Below are 18993 nucleotides of genomic sequence, written 5' to 3' on the forward strand. Positions count from 1 at the left end.
ACTAAATGATACAGATAAAAACATGGGGGGAATGTTAAGCAGATTTGCAGGTGACACCAAGATTGGTAGGGTGGTTAATAGCAAAGAAGATGGTTATGGGTTACAGGAAGCTATAGATGGGTTGGTCTGATGGGCAGTGATAGATGGTATTTAACCCTGATAAGTGTGAGCTGATGCCCTTTGGAACAAGAAACAAGATGAGGGAGTATTTAATGAATGGCAGGACACTGGGTAGCTTCGAGGAACAGAAGGATCTTGAGGCAATTATTCACAGATTTCTGAAATCAGCAAAGCATGTAAATAGGATCATTAAGAAGGCATACGGGACACTTGCTTTCATCAGTCATGGCACAGAGTATAAGAACAAGGAGGTACGTTGGTGTTGTACAGAACATTAGTCAGGCCACAGCTGGAGTGCAGTTCTGGTCACCTCATGACATGAAGGATGTGACAGCACTGGAGGGGCTACAGGGGAGGCTCACCAGGATGTCGCGTGGGATGGAAAAACAGAGCTACAAGAAGAGGCTAGATAGACTTGGATTGTTTTCTTCAGAGCAAAGAGGACTGGATGGGGTTGCTGGAGTGCGTGATTGATGTGTATAAGATTATGATGGGTATGGACAGGGTGAAAGCAGCTGCTCCCCTGGGTTGAGGGGTCAATCACGAGGCGGCATAGTTTTAGGGTAAGGGACAGGAGATTCAGAGGGGATTTGAGAAAAACAACATTTTCACTCAGTGGGTGGTGGGAATCTGGAGTGCACTGCCAGTGAAAGAGTGGAGGCCAGAAACCTTACACCTTAAAAGTAATTGGATAAGCACTTGAAATATCAAGGATATAGGACAAGTGCAGGAAATTGGGATTAGCCCACCTGTAGTGATAGTTTTGTTGGTGCAGGCTCAATGGGCCAATGGGCTTTTTCTGAAGACTATGACTCTCTGACTCTACAACAGATTAAAGTTCCGTCCACACTGTCCCCATCAAACACAACCAGGTCAAGCACTGCACAGGGTTAGATACACAGTAAAGTTCCCTCCACACTGTTCCCATTAAACACAGCCAGGTCTGGGACTGCACAGGATTAGATACAGAATAAAATTCTCTCCATGCTGTCCTCATCAAACACGCCCAGGACAGGGTCAGCATAGGGTTAGATGGACAGCTATCAACCCTTACCTGATACTGTACAACACGTTGCCATTTTTGAAGATCCGCAGCAGTTTGTTGTCTGTTGTCACTGCGTGGAAATTGGCCCCTTTCTCGTTGGCAAAAAACAGGTCTGGCTTCCAGATGGAGTCCAACATGGAAGGATCAAGGTCAAGGGAGTCATCAGGGTACTCACTGTACGCTAACCGAGGGTCATTCCACTCTTGGCGTAAGAAGACGTTGAGTCTATAATCCTGAGAGAAACAACAGGCTGTTTGATCCACCAATTCTATCGGAAGGATTATGTGAACTGCCAACTGATCACATTGTCTTGTATTCCCAGCTGAGAAACAGACCATTCTGCCAACAACCTGTGCTCCATATGAATCTCCTGTTCTTCCATTTCTCCCTTGTTTGTTTTTCCAGCTTCCCTTTGTAATGGATTATAATTGTTCACCTCAACAACTTCCTGTTGTAGGTGTTCCACATTATAGACTCATAGAAGATCACAGAATCCCTACAATGGGCCATTAGGCCCAACAATTCCACACCGACCCTCCGAAGAGTATCCCACCCAGACCCATTCCCCTATATTTACTCCTGACTAATGCACCTAACCTACACATCCCTGAACACTGTGTGCAATTTAGCATGGCCAATTCACCTAATCTGCACATCTTTGGATTGTGGGAGAAAACTGGAGGACCCAGAGGAAACCTTCCCAGACACGGGGAGAATTTGCAAACTCCACATAGACAGTTGTCCGAGGCTGGAATCAAACCCAGGTGCCTGGTGCCATTAGGCAGCAGTGCTAGCCACTGAGCCACTGTGCCACCCTAATCATAGAGCTATACAGTACAGAAAGAGGCCAATCAACCCATCATGTCTGTATTGGCTCCTGAAAGAGCGACCCAGCAAGTCCCATTCTCTATGATTCTATATATCAAGCTCTCTCTTGAAAGCTCATCTGGAATCTGCCTCCACCACTCTCCCAGGCAACACATTCCAAATCCTAACAATTCTCTGAGTAAAGAAGTTCCTCCTCATTTAACTCCTAGCTCTATTGTTGACAATAGTGAAATTGTGATCTCTAGATACCGACATACTAACTAGTGGAAATAGAATATTTCCACCCTGTCAAGATTGTTCATGGTTTTGAACACCTCAATTATGCCACCTCTTAGTCTACTCTGCTACAAGAAGAATAAGCCCAATTTCTACAATCATTCCTTAGATCTAAAATCCTTCATTCCTGGTGTCATTCTAATAATCTCCTTGAAGTCTCTGCAGAACTTAAACATCCTTCTTTAAGTAAGATGCCCAGAACTAAACACAGTATTCCAAATGTGGTCTGATCAACAACCCAGAGAGGTACAGCAGCAGTTCCTTGCTTTTATACATTATCTCCACTCTCTTGCTTTCAACATTTCTCCTGAGTTTCTGAAACATCTTCTCTCCAACTACTTTACAGAAGTCTTTTAGAATTTTAAAGAACTCTCTCAAATAACCTGGCCTATTCTCGAGACATGGGTCCTGCCTGTTTAGTCTATCCTGCCCATTCCTCTATGGGTCAATTCTACCTGTCCTGTTCTCTTGTCCTACATGAGCATAAACAAAAATGGACACAGTGACCTTCCCCCTTGCCTCTGGGTCACTGTTGCCCATGGTGGCCACCCTTTTTCAACTACCCCTTCACCATCTGATACTCTTCTCAAGCAGCTCTAGTCTAATTTCTTTTGTGTGTTCAGAGATCTACTTCAATCTTGCTACTCAACAGATCAAAGTAAATGAGCCCACAACCTGACAATCACAGGATCCTTCACTGAGTGCCAAGTTGGTCACAGTCAATACAGACCCCAGGCTTGGGCTGGGGTGTGGCATGGTGTGAAGGAAAGAGAAATTAAAGCAAAAACAGCATAAAGTAATGGGATGGTGAGATATGGTCAAGCGTTCAGACTTAGACACAGAGGAGGAGACCACTCAGTCCACTGGCTGCTATTCTGGGCTTGTTTGCTCTGATAGACTTTTTCGACTCCCAAGAGAGGGGAGAGAGAAACGGAAAGAGAGTGGTGCAAATGGGGAAAGATAGGATGCTGGGACGTTTGCTTGCTTGCTTTGGAATTTGGCTGGAAGCCATGACAAGATGATGACAGAAATATGGTGTTAAATCTTACCTGGAATAATGGATTTGGGGGTGAGTTTTCCAGACAGCTTATACTCCAATGGGTAATTTGTTTGTTCCATGGGGCTTTTCACAATCCCTCTGCTCCCACCAGCCTGGACTACATGCCTACCTCGCTGATTCCCTGATATATCCCCTCTAGCCACATCCTCTTGACTACCCTCCTGATTCCAAAACTGGCTATCCATTCTGTCTAGATCTGACTCCCCCCACCATATGGTTTTGAAGGTAGTATTCCTATGTTTGCGCTAAAAGCTCTGAGTTCAAGACTTACTCTAGACTTGGTGGCCCTAGAAACGTGGAAAATTGGAGCAGGAGGATGCCATTCAGCCCTTCAAGCCTGTTACACCATTCAATAGGATCCTGGCTGATCACCCAACATAGTACCTTTTCCTGACTTGTGTGCACACTCATTGATCCCTTTAGCCCTGAGAACTAAATCTAACTCTTCTTGAAAACATTCAATAGTTTGGCCATAACTGCTTTCTCTGGTAGAGAATTCCATAGGCTCAACACTCTATGGTTAAAGAAATATCTCTTCGTCTCAGTCCTAAATTGCATACTGCATATCCTTAGACTGTGACTCCTGGACTCTCTGGTCATCAGGAACACCCTTCCTGCAATTACCCTGTCTTCCTGTTGGAATTTTGTAGGTGTCTATGAGATGCCCTCTCATTCTTTTACAATACAGTGAATATAGTCCTCACCGATCCTATCTCTCTTCACATGTCTTTACTGCATACCAGGAATCAGTCTGGTAAACGTTCGCTGCACTCCCTCCATAGCCAGACATGCTTCCTCAGATAAAGAGACCAAAACTGCAGACAAGGTGAGTCATAACACAGCCAAACAGCCACCCTGTAAATCCCTCCATTAGGTGACTGTACATGGAGAAATTCCTGATGAGGCAGTCATGTGTGGTGACTGCAGTGCAATGCCTCTTTATGCTCAATGAAGACTCCATTTGGAGGATCTTGATCTGATGGATTACCGCATGCTCAAATACCTCTCCAACCTCGATGGATACGCTGACCTCACCCCAACCCTCAACACCAACAAATGCAGCAGAATGCAAAGCATCAATGCTGGGTTCCAGTCCCTGAAAACACACTTGGTAAGAAACTCAGCAAGGTAGCCATTTTGTGGCACACAGCAGAATACAGAACAACCTCGATTATCCGAACAAGACAGGCAGGGAGTATGTTGATCGGATAACTGAGAGTTTGGATAACAGATTGTTTGAATAATGGGTATCTTTTTTACGGGACCTCGATAACTTGTTCAGATAATCCAAAATTTGGATAATTAAGGTTGTAGTGTATAGCTCTTCACTTGAGCACCTGCCCATTAAGTCTCACATGCACATTGGAGATTTAGGATGACCATGCCCATGTCTGGAAGTGGGTGCCCCCTGCTGACTTTACTCTGTCCCTGGTGGGTGCAGATGGAATTCTCACAATGTGGAATCAGTCCATTCAGTCCAGCAAGTCCATACCCACCCTCTAAACAGCATCCCACCCAGACCCATATTCCTATATTTTCCCATGATTAATCCACCTAGCCAGAATACAATGGACATTTCAGCATGGCCAACCCACCTAACCTGCACATCTTTGTGATTGTGGGAGGAAACTGGAGCACCCAGAGGAAACCCACCCAGACATGGGAAGAATGGGCAAACTCCACACAGACAGTAGCCTGAGGCTGGAACCGAACCCAGGTCTCCTGGTGCTGGGAGGCAGCAGTGCTAACCACTGAACCATCGTGCCTCCTCACTGCCATATTTTTGTGAAAGCTGAACTCAGAAGAGCCAGCAGAAATACACGGCAGTGTCAATCCCAGGGAATTTGTGATCGCAGCGATCACTGCTGTCCTGTGAAGATCCAAGTTTTCATCTTGTGACTTTGTCCAAAGACATTAAATTCCAGGGGAAGGAATTTGTAGTCTGACTGAACCCAGATATTTGTCATTTGCATCTGATGTGACTTTGTCAGAAGCCACAGCTTGGAAGACAAATTTAACACAACCAATTGCTCAAGTGGTTGTGGGTGACCTCCCTATAGCCCAGGATGGGTCAGCTTGTGACACCCTTCCCCTGTGTCGGATTAACTTGCTGATATCAAGAGGGCTATGAGCAGAGTGTTTGCATCACTGCCTTGGTTAACACACCAACAACAAAAGCTCAAGAATAAGGTGTTTTTCAGGTTGGAAAAATATAACAAGGCTCAGTTCTCAGCGTCAACTATTCACAACATCATACAGTCATTAAATCATAGAGGTTGACAGCACAGAAAAAACATCCCTTCGGCCCATCAAGTCTGCACCTGTCCAAACCAATCACCCAACTATTCTCATTCCATTTTCCATCACTTGCCCTATCACCTTGTATGCCTTAGTATCTCAAAGAACAAAGAAAATTAGAGTTGAAGGGTGTGGTGCTGGAAAAGCACAGCTGGTCAGGAAGCATCCGAGGAGCAGGAGAGTTATTCCTGATGAAGGGCTTATGCCCGAAATGTCAACTCTCCTGCTCCTCGGATGCTGCCTGACCGGCTGTGCTTTTCCAGCACTACACTCTTCGACTCTGTTCTCCAGCATCTGCAGTCCTCACTTTCTCCAAAGAAAATTACAGCACTGGAACAGGCCCTTCAGCCCTCCAAGCCTGTGCCAATCCAGATCCTCTATGTAAACCTGTCACCTATTTTCTAAGTATCTGTATCCCTTTGTTCCCTGCCCATTCATGTATCTGTCTGGATTCATCTTAAATGGCGCTATCATGCCCTCCACTACCATCTCTGCTGGAGACGCATTCCAGGTACTTACCAACCTCTGCGTGAAGAACTTTCCATACATATCTCCCTTAAACTTTTCCCTCTCACCTTGAACTCATAACCCCTTGTAATTGAGACCCCAGTGGGAAAAAGCTTCTTGCTATCCACCCTGTCTACACCGCTCATGATTTTGTCGACCCCAATCAGGTTCCCCCTCAACCTTCTAATGAAAATCATCCCAATCTACTCAGCCTCTGGTCATAGTTAGCACCCTCTATACCAGGCAATATCCTGGTGAACCTCCTCTGCACCCTCTCCAAAGCATCCACATCCTTTTGGTAATGCGGCAACCAGAACTGCATGCAGTACTTCAAATGTGGCTGAACCAAGTGACCTGCCAACTCTTGTACTGAATATCCTATCCGATGAAGGAAAGCATAACATGTGCCTTCTTGACCACTCTATCAACCTGCGTTGCCAACTTCAGGGAACAATGAACCTGAACACCCAGATCTCTCTGTACATCAATTTTCTCCAGGGCTTTTCCATTTACTGTATAGTTCTCTCTTGAACTGGATCTTCCAAAATGCATCACCTCACATTTGCACGGATTGAACTCCATCTGCCATTTCTCTGCCCAACTCTCCAAACTATCTATATTCTGCTGTGTTCTCTGACAGTCCCCTTCACTATCTGCTACTCCACCAATCTTAGTGTCTCAAGTGCACAGCAAAATACTTCTTAAACATCATGAAGGTTTCTGTCTCTACCCCTTACAGGCAGTGAGTTCCGGATTCCCATCTCCTTCTCATCCCTGTAAACCTCCTTCCCTTTTTCTCAAATCGCTGTCCCCTAGTCACTGATCCCTCCACCAAGGGGAAAACTTTCTTCCAGTGTAGTCTAGCTATGTCCTTCATAGTTTTATGTACCTCAATCATGTTCCCTCTCAGTATCTTCTTCAAGGAAATAATCCATTTGTCCAATCTCTCTTCATAACTAAAACTTTCAGATCAGGGAACATTCTGGTAAATCTCCTCAACACCCTCTCCAATCTTATCACTTCTCTCTTATAATGTGGATTCCAGAACTGCACAATATTCCAGCTGTGCCATAAAGAACATTATATACAATTTCAGCATCCTCTCTTTGCCCTTAAATTCTATGCTTTGGTGATGTGCAAATATCCCTTCTTAAGCACTTTATCTGTGGGTGGCATGGTGGCACAATGGTTAGCACTGCTGCCTCACAGCACCAGAGACCCAGGTTCAATTCCCGATTCAGGTGACTGACTGTGTGGAGTTTGCACATTCTCCCTGCGTCAGTGTGGGTTTCCTCCCACACACAGTCCAAATATGTGCTGGTTAGGTGAATTGGCCATGCTAAATTGCCTATAGTGTTAGGAGTAGAGGAATGGGTGGGTTGCAGGTCGGTGTGGACTTGTTGGGCTGAAGGGCCTGTTTCCACACTGTAAGTAATCTAATCTACCTGTCCCGCTACATTAAGGGACCAATGTACATGCACACCAAGGTCTCTCTGATCTTTGGTGCTTCCCAGGGCCTGACCATTCATCATGTATTCTCTTGCCTTGTTTGCCCTGCCCAAGTGCAGTATCTCAAACTTATCTGGATTGAATTCAAACTGCACTGAACAGTCTATCTAACCAGCCTAGTAATGTAAGGCTATCCTTTTCACTATTTACTATTGATAATGACTTTGAGGACAAAGCAGAGTGTAATGTGATCCACATTTGCTGATGATGTAAGAACTGATGGAAGACATGTTGTGATGAGCGCACAAAACATCTGCAAGGATATAGATAGATGGAGCAAAAACTTGGCAGATGGAGTTTAATGTTGGGAAGTGTGAGGTCATGAACTTTGAGAGGAAGAATAAAAAGGCAGATAATAATTAAAATGGAGAGACTCCGAAACAAAAGTGTAGCACAAAGGGACCTGGACATTCTTGTATGTGAAACACAACAAGTTAGGAGCAGGTGCAGAAAGTGATGAAGAAGGTAAATGAAATTTTGGCCGTTATTGTTAGGGGTTGGAGTTTAAAAATAGGAAAGTCTTGTTACAGGGTATTGGTGTGGCCTGACCTGAAGCACTGTGTACAACGTTGGTCCCTGCATTTAAAAAAAGGACATATTGGCATTGAAGGGAGCTCTAAAAAGATTCAAAATATTGATTCCCGGGATGAAAGAGTTGACTTAATAGGAACTGCTAAACAAGTTGGGCCTGTATTCATTAAGAGTTTAGAAGAATGAGGTGATTTTGCTGAATCAGACAAGAAGGAGCTTGACAGGGTTGATGTTGAGAAGGTGTTTCCAATTGTTGGGGATAGCTTGAACTAGGGGACGTTGAGGAAGTCTCAATTGAAACCATGATGCAAAAAACTTTTTCTCCCAGAGGGGAATGAATGTCTGGACTTCTGCGGATAGTTGTAGTCACTGAGGTATTTAGAGAGACAGTAGGTTGTTGACTTGAAGTATTGAAGAGCTGAGCACTATGAGGAGTTAGCATTAAAGAGACCTGGGCAAGATCAGCCATGATCTTATGGAATACAGTGCATATCTGAGCGGTCAAATGGTCTACACCCACTCCCTTTTGTTTTGCTATGGTTTAGATTTTCCCAAAGGGATAAATATTGGAAAACACTGGGGTAAAGTCCCCTACCTTCTTTGAAATGTGCAAAGTGATCTTTTATATCTATCTGAGAGAGCAGGCAAAGTCTCAGTTTAATTTTGTGTATGTAAGATACAACTTCTGGCAGCACACAACAAGTCAAACCCAGAACTTGGAGTGTCCTCTTCAGGGGAAACCACTCAGTGCAAACCTGTTCTTGCAAAGAAGGTGATTAAAATAGAGCAGGGCAAGAGCCGGTGAAGTAATCATTGCCACTATCTCACACAATTGAAACAGATAACCCAGTCCAATGCTCACCATGGTCGTTTCAGTCACTGAACCAAAACTGTTAATGAAAATATTGCAAGTGACATTCACTGGAGGACCTGGAAAACAAAGAACACAATAGTTAGAGGAGTAAGAAAGAGACACTGAAAAGGCAGGAGATTGACAATCAGGAACAGAGAGGGGATGAAGGTAAGAGACATTGAGACCAGGGCAAAGAGGGAGAATGATAGAAAGCTGGACTAAGGGAGTGGGTATTAGGTGAAAAAGAAAGAAAGCAAGGGCAAAAGAGATAGAGGTCAGAAGGAAAGAGTGATCAAGGGCAAGAAAATAATAGTGAGAGTGAGCAAGTGCTTGAAAGCAAGGTTAGAGGTGAGAGAGAAGGTGAAAAAAAAGATCAAAGTTGAGAGCATGAGAGAAAGAGAGGATGAGAAAGGGAGTGAGAAATGGTGAGAGTGAGCGAGAGCGCAGGATGAGGGCAAAAGGGAGAGCATGAGAGAGAAAGGGTCAGAGTAAAGAAGTGTGTGAGAAAAGAGGTGTGGGCCAGAGAGTGTGAAAGGAGAAGACCAAAGCTGTGACAGAAGGTGAGTTAGGGAGAAAGGCTAGACAGAGAGAGCAACAAGGAAGGGAAATGCAGTCAGAATTAGGGGTGTGACAAAAAGAGAGTAAAAGAGAGACAGAGAGAGAGAAATAAAAGAAGCACAGACAAGTATATAAAAGCTCAAGACATCAAAAAAGAGGTAAAGAGGTTAAGGCAGATGGACAGAGAGAAGGTGAGAGACAGAAATGCTTCTCTTCTGCACTGGTTAGGAAGTGGCACAGACTGCTCACTTTCAATAGCTTAGTGGCTCATTGTATGGCATATATGGATGCATTTTGCAATATTTGTTTATGATCAGACATCATTCAATCTATACAGCTTCTGGAAATGTTACATTTACACATCAATGATATGTTCCACCCAATTTAAATGGGAATAAGAACCTTCTTATATTTTCAGTCCACCTGATGAGGGATTCCTACATGGTGTAAATCATCAGGGCAGAGACACAGCCATTCAGTGCCACCTATCCAGAAGGCAGTATGAATAAGGGAGGAGAGTGGAGAGGAGATTGATATTACAATTCTGGCAATTTACTGCTGAGGCAGCACCAGTCACAATCAGACCAATAGGATTTCCCAGTTCACTGGGGATCTAAAGTAGAGGGAGTGTTCGGGACAACTTCATCACAATAATAGAGTCACTGTAAGTGTCTCTGAGTCCTGAAGCCTGGTGTAGCAGGAGATTGAGGCACTATGATCAGCAAAAGGAAGGCACAGGCCCTGGGATTCGAGAACCACAGAGTCTTAAATTAGATTACTTACAGTGTGGAAACAGGCCCTTCGGCCTAACATGTCCACACCGACCCACCGAAGCGCGACCCACCCATTCCGCTACATTTACCCCTTTACCTAACACTATGGGCAATTTAGCATGGCCAATTCACCTGACCTGCATATTTTTTAACTGTGGGAGGAAACCGGAGCACCCGGAGGAAACCCATGCAGACACAGGAGAATGTGCAAACTCAACACAGTCAGTTGCCTGAGTCGGGAATTGAACCCAGGTCTCTGGTGCTGTGAGGCAGCAGTGCTAACCACTGTGCCGCCCACTTAAAGAGAAACTCACCCATTTCCCTCTGACTAATACACCTAGCACTATGGGCAATTTAGCACGACCAATTCACCTAACCTACACATCCTTGGACTGTGGGAGGACACCAGACCACCCGGAGGAAACCCACGCAGACACAGGGAGAATGTGCAAACTCCACACAGAGAGTTGCCCAAGGCTGGAATTGAACTTTGGACCCTGGTGCTGTGAGGACCTTTTGCCCTCATCCTGCACTCTCGGTCACTCTCACTGTTTCTCACTCCCCTTCTCATCCTCTCTTCCAGCACAGTAGGAGGCCATTCTACTGGTAGTGTGCATGCTGGCTCTTTGAGGTCATTCACCTGTTCTTTCCACCTAGCCCTGCTACTTCTTTGCCTTCCAAGATTTCTTTAGAAAGCACATTCCCACTATGTAAAATATAATTCTTAACATGTTGCTGGCTTTGTTTGACCAACTTTGTGCCTTTGATCATAAGGCTAGAGGAAATAGGAGCAGGTGTTGAGTTCTCTGTCCTGTTGTCTGCTCCACCACTCCATATGTCATGGTATTAAAGAGTTGAATTGAATTAGGTTTATTGTCACATGCGCACATGAGTGTCATGAAAGATTTACAAGTCACCATTTAGATCATCGTCTTTGGTACAATAAGGAAAATATAATTAATAATTTCTTATTAAAAGGCAGAAACACAGTTAACAGTTCAACACCACAGTCCACAATCACATGGTCATGGTGGGTTCACACTCCTCACATTGCCCATAGTGTTAGGTGCATTAGTCAGAGGGAACTGGGTCTGGGTGGGTTACTCTTTGGAGGGTCGGTGTGGACTTGTTGGGCTGAAAGGTTTGTTTCCGTACTGTAGGTAATCTAATAATAAAAAAAACAAGGGTTCGACCTTCCCTACGCCCCAATGCCCTGGGCCACCTACTCCCATTCTTGCCACCCACCTCCTCATGCTGCCTACTCCTGAGAGGGCATGAAAAAGAAAGGGCAGTGGTAAAAAAAACTGAAGATGAGCATATAAGTGTGCAATAGAGGGCAGTGGGCTGAAATGTCTGATTTCCTGTCTCAATTCTAGTCTTTTACCCATTTTGCATATGGCTTGATTGAAAGAAATCTGTCTTTATCAGATTTAAATATATTCATGATGAAGCAGCCACAATCCTCTGGGATCAAAAATTCCAAAGATTCACAACCCTTTGAGTGAAGAAATTTTTCTTTGTCATTATTCATCCTTTATCATGTGACCTTGCCCTGTGATTTAGCTGTCCCTGACCAGCAGAAATAATCTTTCAGTTTGTAGCCTGTCAAGTCTCTTCAGAATCCTCTATGTTTCACTGAAATATTACACTTCTTCTAAACTTCAGAGAATGCCAACCCAATTAAATCAGAGAATAATCCTCTTATCCCAAGATCCAACTGAGAGAACCTTCACTGAACTACCTTCAAAGCAAGTATACTCTCTCTGAAATATGGAAACCAAAAATGTATAGATATTCCAGATATGGTCTCACTAAAGCCCTGTACAATCATATCAACACTCCCTTATTCCTGTATCCTAGTCCCTTTTTAAGAAAGGCCAGTGTTCCATTTACTTCCCTAATTGCTTGTATGAAACGTTTGTTAATTTTCTGTTTTTCATGTGAGTACACTCAAGTCCATATTGAACTCATGCTTTGAAATCAGAAAATGGCGTTAATGAAGTGAATGGGGTTAAAGGTTGACAAATGCCCAAGGCTTGATAGTGTCCATCATGGAGTACTAAAGGTAGGGGTCTCAAAATGTTAGATACATTGGTGATCATCTTCCATAAAGTTTGGAGCAGTTCCTACAGATTGGAGAGTGGAAACTGTCACCTCACTATTTGAAAGTGGATGGAAAGAAAAAAAAGCCTGTAGACAGTTAGTCTTCTATCACTAATGGAGAAGATTCCCGAGCCTATTATTAAAGACCTGATAACAGAATATTTGGAAAGTATTAATGGGACTGAACAGAGTCAGGCTGAGTTTATGAAAGAAAAATTATGATTGACAAATCATCATGCAGATGTTTGAGGATGTAACTAAAGAGTAGATGAAGGATAATGAGAGGATGTTGGGTATTTGATTTTCAGAAGGCTTTTGATAAGGTCCCTCATAAGAAGTTAGAGGGCAAAGTTAAAGCATATGGGAAAGGGGATAATATACTGACGTATCGAGAATTCGTTGACAGACAGGAAACCCAGAGTGGGAATAAGTGGGTCTTCTTTCTGAGTGGTAGGGAATGACTAATATGGTGTTGCAAGGATCAGTCCTTGGGTCCCAGCTACACTTGGTACATGACCTGGATGAGGGAACCAACAGCAACATTTACAAATTTTCTGATGACATAAAACTGGGTGGGCCTGTGAGTTGTGAGGAGAATTCAAGGAGGATTCAAGGTAATTTAGACAAGTTGAGTTAGTGGGCAAATACATGCCAGATGCAGTACAATGTGGCTAAACGTGAGGCTATACACTTTGGGTGGAAAAATACCAATTTTCCTTTACCAAAAGGAACAGTACTATTTAAATGATGATATTATTGGGAAATGTGGTTGTACAAAGGGATCCAGGTATCTTTCTACACCAATCAATGAAAGTAGACAGGCAGGTGCTGCAAGCAATTAGAAAGGCAAATTGTCCTTCACTGCAGGAGGATTTGAGTTTAGAAGTAGATAGGTTTTACTCTGGTTAGACAGGGTATCAGTGTGACCACACCTGGAGTATTGTTTTGGTCTCTCTAATTAAGAAAGGATGTACTTGCCATTGTAGGATTGCAGTAGATGTTCACTAGGCTGATAACAGAGATGCTGACAGGACTGTCTGATGAGGAGAGATTTCTTTGACTGGCGTATCTTTTCTCGAGTTTTGAAGAATAGATTGGAACTGATTGAAACATATAAAATTCTCACAGGACTGTGATGTAGGGATCACATTTTCCCTGAAAATGGAGACCAGAACCAGGGATATAATCTTTGGATAGAGGGTAGACCATTGATAACTAAAGTCTGAATAATTTTCTTCACTCCAAAGGTCGTGAACTTGTGGAATTCTCTACCATAGAAGACTGTGGAGACAGTAAGATAGAAGATCAGCTCTGATCACATTAAATGATGAACCAGGTAGAAAGTGTTGAATGACTTTCTTCTGCTCCCAGTCTCTGAGCAACCTCCTTGCATTTTGTTCATAACTTAAATTTTCAAACTGCTGTATTTTGTTAACAAAGCTGGACAATTGTTAACAATTCTTGGTCTCTTTACCTAGTATTAAATATAGTTGTGACTTGCTAAGGCTCTTACTATTCATTTTGTTATATTCCTGACTACTTTTACATTTACCCCATTTTAATAAAAAATTGATCACTCTTTGTTGGTTTCCAAAAAATGTCCAATCCTAAGTTTTTTTTAACTATTGTTTGCAATATTACGAGCTTCTTATTTTAATCTAATACCATCCTCAACTTCTTTAGTAAGTCAGTGCCAGGCCTCTCTAACTGAGTTTTTGCTTTTCTAATTTAATGTATTTTTGTTGAGCATTATGAATTAGTTCTTTAAATTTTCACTTTATTTATTATCATTCAAATTTTCTCAGCTCTTTCCTCTTACTGACAAATTTGCTTTACTTAATTTTAGAGTTCAATGTTAGGGTGGAAGTAAGTCAATTTTTCAAGCTTAATATGGAATTCAATGGTATTACAATCACTTTATCCCCATTAATCTTTAATTATGAGGTTGCTAGTTAACGTTGCCGCATTGCATAATTCTTGGTACAAGGTAACTTTATTATAAGTTGGTTCCAAATGTAATTATTCCAGGAAACTGTCACAAAAGCCTTCTACGAATTCATCTTCCAGGCTATGTTTTGTTAATTTGATTAGCTCAATCTACTTGAAGGTTAAATCTCCACACAATTACAATGTTGACTTTGTTGCAATCTCTAATTATTCAAATTTGATGCTTTCTTCAACAGTAGAACTACAGTAAGGGGGCCAGAAACTACTTCCACCCAGAAGTCTATAGCCCATTGTTATTCAAAATCTTCGGCACTCATTCATTCTCCCACCAGCAGAAATAGAATATTCTCGGAGGAAATTAGAAATTTTGAACATCTCTGTTAAATCTCGCAATAGCGCTGGACAAAAATCCCAATTTCTCAAATGTCTCCCTTTAGATGAGCTCACTCATTCCTGACAGCATCCTATACACACTTTACTGTCATGACATTGTCCCTAAAATATGAATACAACAATGCAGCTGAGGCTTAGCATTCTTGCTTTGTATCTCCATTGCTTTATTAATAAATCCAAAGAATCTGTCTACTTTGTTTTTATCAGCTTTCTCAACTTGTTCTGCCGCATGCAAAGATTTGTGTACATACATCCCCAGTTTACGATCTTACTATTTACTTTATATTGCTTCTCTTCCTTCTACTGACCAATACGCCTCTCTACAATTCCCTTTATTAAATTTCATCTGTTATATGTCTATACATTTCACCAGAGGGCTATATCCTCCCAAAGTTTCTTACCTTCCTCCTCATTATTTACTATATTTTCAACCTTTGTGTAACGTGTGGGCTTTGAAGAGATGTCCTGTATTCCCAAACTCAGATCATTCATATAAATATCGAAAAGAGTAGTGGTTCTAATATTCACTTCGGAAATATATCACTATATACTTCCTTCCAATGTGAAAAACAGTAGTTCATCACCATTCTTTGCTTTCTATTTCTTATTTTTTTCCCTGTATCTTTAATCTCTGGGCTGAATTTTGCCAATATGCATACTGCATTGTATCTTTTCAAATGACTTTGAGAATTGGCTTGACAGTAGAAGACAAGAGGGTGGTGGTGGAGGGTTGTTTTTCAGACTAGAAGTTTAGGTCCAGCAGTGTTCCGCAGGGATTGGTGCTGGATCCACTTTTGTTTGTCATTTACCTCAATGGTTTGAATGAGAATTTAGAAGGCATGGTTAGTAAGTTTGTGATGACACCAAAATTGATGGTATAGTTGTCAGTGATGAAGATTATCTAAGATTACAAAGGGGTCATGATCAATTGGGCTAATGGACTGAGGAGTGGCAGATGGAATTTAATTTGGATAAATATGTGGTATTACATCTTGGTAAAACAAACAAGGGCAGGACTTTACAGTTAATGGCAAGGCCCTGGGCGGTGTTGTCAAACAGAGATACCTAGGGGTTCACGTATATAGTCCTTTGAATGTTGCATGATAGATAGACAAGGTTGTTAAGAAGGTGTTTCGCATGCTTGCCTTCATTGCTCAAACCATTGAGTAAAAGAATCAGGACATTATTTTGAAGTTGGACAGGACATTAGTGAGATCACTTTTAGAACACTGTGTACAGCTCTGGTCACCCTGCTATAGGAAAAATATCATTAAATTGGGCTAAATAAAAGATTCACCAGGATGTTGCCAGGACTGGAGGGTTTGAGTTATAAGGACAGCCTGGATAGTCTGGGACCTTTTTCACTGGAATGTTGGAGTGTGTGCTCATACCTGTCCTGTTGAATGTATTGTCCGTGGTAACCAAGGATGCAGATATTGTGTGAAGCTATGACGGGTGGACAGACTGACTGTCCTGAAAAGTGTCACCTCCAATCTAACAGATTCATGCCCTGATTCACCCTCACCATCCTTCGTCGTCTGGTCTTGTAACTGGCTCATTAAATACACAGTCTCTGCCAAATATCATGTAATGGGAACGTTCAGCACACAGTCCTGTTTGAACCTAAGACATAGCCTTATTGCTGTGTATGAGATCTCCCACAACAATGTGAACCTTTTACTGCCCTGCCTAATTACAGAGTTTCCCCGCACTGTTTTCTTATTAAAATTGCTATTTCACCCTTTTATTTTCCCCCCATCACTTGCCCCTCCTTGCTTTCCACTCTATCTCATCCTCTTTTCCTTTATTCATTTAAGGGATGTGAGATTGGCCAGCATTGTTGCTCATCTCAGTGAAGGTAGTCTTAAACTGCAGCAGCCCGTTTGGTGTAGGTAATCCCATAATTCTATGAGGGAGGGAGTCATTCTAGGATTTTGACCCAGTGTCTCAACTGTCATTATGTGTTGACTCCTCTCTCTCTCTTAATGCAGCAACTGTTTGTTATTTGCAGCCCAGATTCCTCAGCAAGCAGCTCTGTTTGTAGCTCACTGGGTATATTGAGCTGCCTGGTCGAAGATCTAACTGCTTCCCAATTTTTGAAAGCCACATGTGGGCCTGTGCATTGTTCAACTGGTGCTGACCCTGTGTGGCCGAGTCTCAGCAGTTAACTGGAGCAATGGTTCATTTGTGCCTAATTTGGGGACAGTTTGCAGGAATCGGTGCCAAACAAAACAGGAACGAAATTCTTCCTCATTAGTGGAGCTAATAGTTGCTTCTTATTTTCTTCTGCAGGAGAAGAGCGGGACAAATCCCAACAAATGTATCACTGTGAAACCTTCAGGTTTTATATGAGTGATCAATACATTAAATCCATTCCAGAAGAAACAATTCAAACAATTCTTTACCCTGCTTCCCTGAGGCAACAACTGATATTTATCACGTAAACAACATTGCTAAGCTAATTACTGGTCACTACCTGATGGCTGTCTGTGGAATCTCTCAGTGTGTAAATTTTCTGTTGTTCCTATGTTACAACTGCCAACTAATTTCATCGATTACAAAACCCTTTCAGACATGGTGAGGTTGTGAAGGGCTCTATACTGATGCAAGTATTTATTCAGTGGGCAATGCCACAGAGAACAGTTTGTGCTATGAATTTATTCACAGGCTTTGGTGAACAATCAATGGCAAATTGGCAGAAATGGTGTGTTTGTTCTCAGCTGCAGTACTCAAAGTAGTAGTGTCCTGCCTTTAACAAAAGAGCAAAGAACAGTACAGCACAGGAGCAGGCCCTCCAAGCCTGTGCCAACACTAAAAGTGTATTCACTTATAGGATCCCTATCCCTCTATTTCCTCCGATATTCATCCAAGTGCTTCTTGAATGCTGCTATTGTGTCTGCTTCCGCCGCCACCTCTGGTTGTACATTCCAGGCATTCACTACCTTTTGCGTGAAAAACTTGTCTTGTGTGTCTTTTTTAAATTTCCACCATCCCCCTCCTCCACCCTGAGAAAGAGCCTCACATTTGCCACTCTATCCATTGCCATTCACAATCTTATAAACTTCTGTCAGGTCGTCCATCAATCTTCAGCATTCCAGTGAAAACAAATCCAGTCTATACAACCTTTCTTCCTAATTAAAATCCCCCATACCAAGCAACATTCTGGTGAACCTTTTTGTACCCTCTCCAAAACATTCACATCCTTCTGGTAGTGTGGTGACCAGAACTTTTCGCAATATTCCAAGTGTGGCCTCAATAAAGTTCTATAAAACTGCAGCATTACTTTATATCCTTGTACTCAATGCCCTTCCAATGAAGGCAATAGGCCTTTTTTACTACCTTATCTACCTGAACTGCCACCTTCAGTGATCTGTAGATCTGTGCACCCTGATCCCTCTGCAATCAATACTCCAAAGGATTCTGCCATTCACTCTATAATTTCCACCTGTACTTGACCTTCCAAAATGCATCACTTTACATTTGTGTGGATTAAACTCCACCTAGCATGTTTCTGCCCATGCCTCCAACTTATTCTATATCCTGCTGTATCCTCTGACAATCCTCTTCACTATCCACCACTCCGCCAATATTTGTATTACCTGCAAACTTACTAGTTAGACTGGCCACACTTTCTTCCAAATCATTTGTGTAGACAATGGACAGCAAAGGTCCCAGCATTGATCCCTGTGAAACACCACAGGTTACCACCCTTCATTCGAAAACCAATCCTTCCACCGCTACACTCTGTCTCCGAAGCCTGTTCTGTATCCATCTTGCCATCTCACTCCTGATACCACATGACTTCACCTTTTGTACCAATCTTATCAATGGCTTTACTGGAGTCCATGTAGACAACCTCAACTGCTTTTCCCTCATCAATCATCTTTGTCACTTCCTCAAAAAACGTCATCATGTTAATGAGGCGTGACCTCCTCTGCACAAAACAATGATCTCTATCGCTAATAAGTGCACTTGCTTCTAAACGCAAAATTTCCCGACCACAGATGTGAGGCTCACAGGCCTATAATTTCCCTGGATTATCTCTGTTACCCTTCTTAAACAATGGGACAATTTTGGCTATTCCCCACTCCTCAGGGACCTCAACAGTGGCCAGAGGATACAAAAATGTCTGCCAATGCTCCAGCATTTGTTCTCTTGCCTCCCTCAATATTTGGGATGGATCCCAAAAGGA

At 42.6% G+C, this 18993-nt stretch overlaps 1 protein-coding gene across 1 annotated transcript in view; it reads right to left on the reverse strand.

Annotated features, from left to right (window-relative positions):
* The window catches only part of glra4a (glycine receptor, alpha 4a), a 55950-nt gene that overhangs the window by 15350 nt on the left and 21607 nt on the right, over positions 1-18993 (reverse strand). The window contains exons 6-7 of the mRNA XM_060832339.1: positions 9037-9104; positions 1175-1398 (exon numbers count right to left, since the gene is read on the reverse strand). Coding sequence (XP_060688322.1) covers positions 1175-1398; positions 9037-9104 — 292 coding nt within the window. The remainder of the gene's footprint in view (positions 1-1174; positions 1399-9036; positions 9105-18993) is intronic.

This window comes from Hemiscyllium ocellatum, chromosome 11, assembly GCF_020745735.1.
Source record: "Hemiscyllium ocellatum isolate sHemOce1 chromosome 11, sHemOce1.pat.X.cur, whole genome shotgun sequence".
NCBI classification, from domain to species: domain Eukaryota; kingdom Metazoa; phylum Chordata; class Chondrichthyes; order Orectolobiformes; family Hemiscylliidae; genus Hemiscyllium; species Hemiscyllium ocellatum.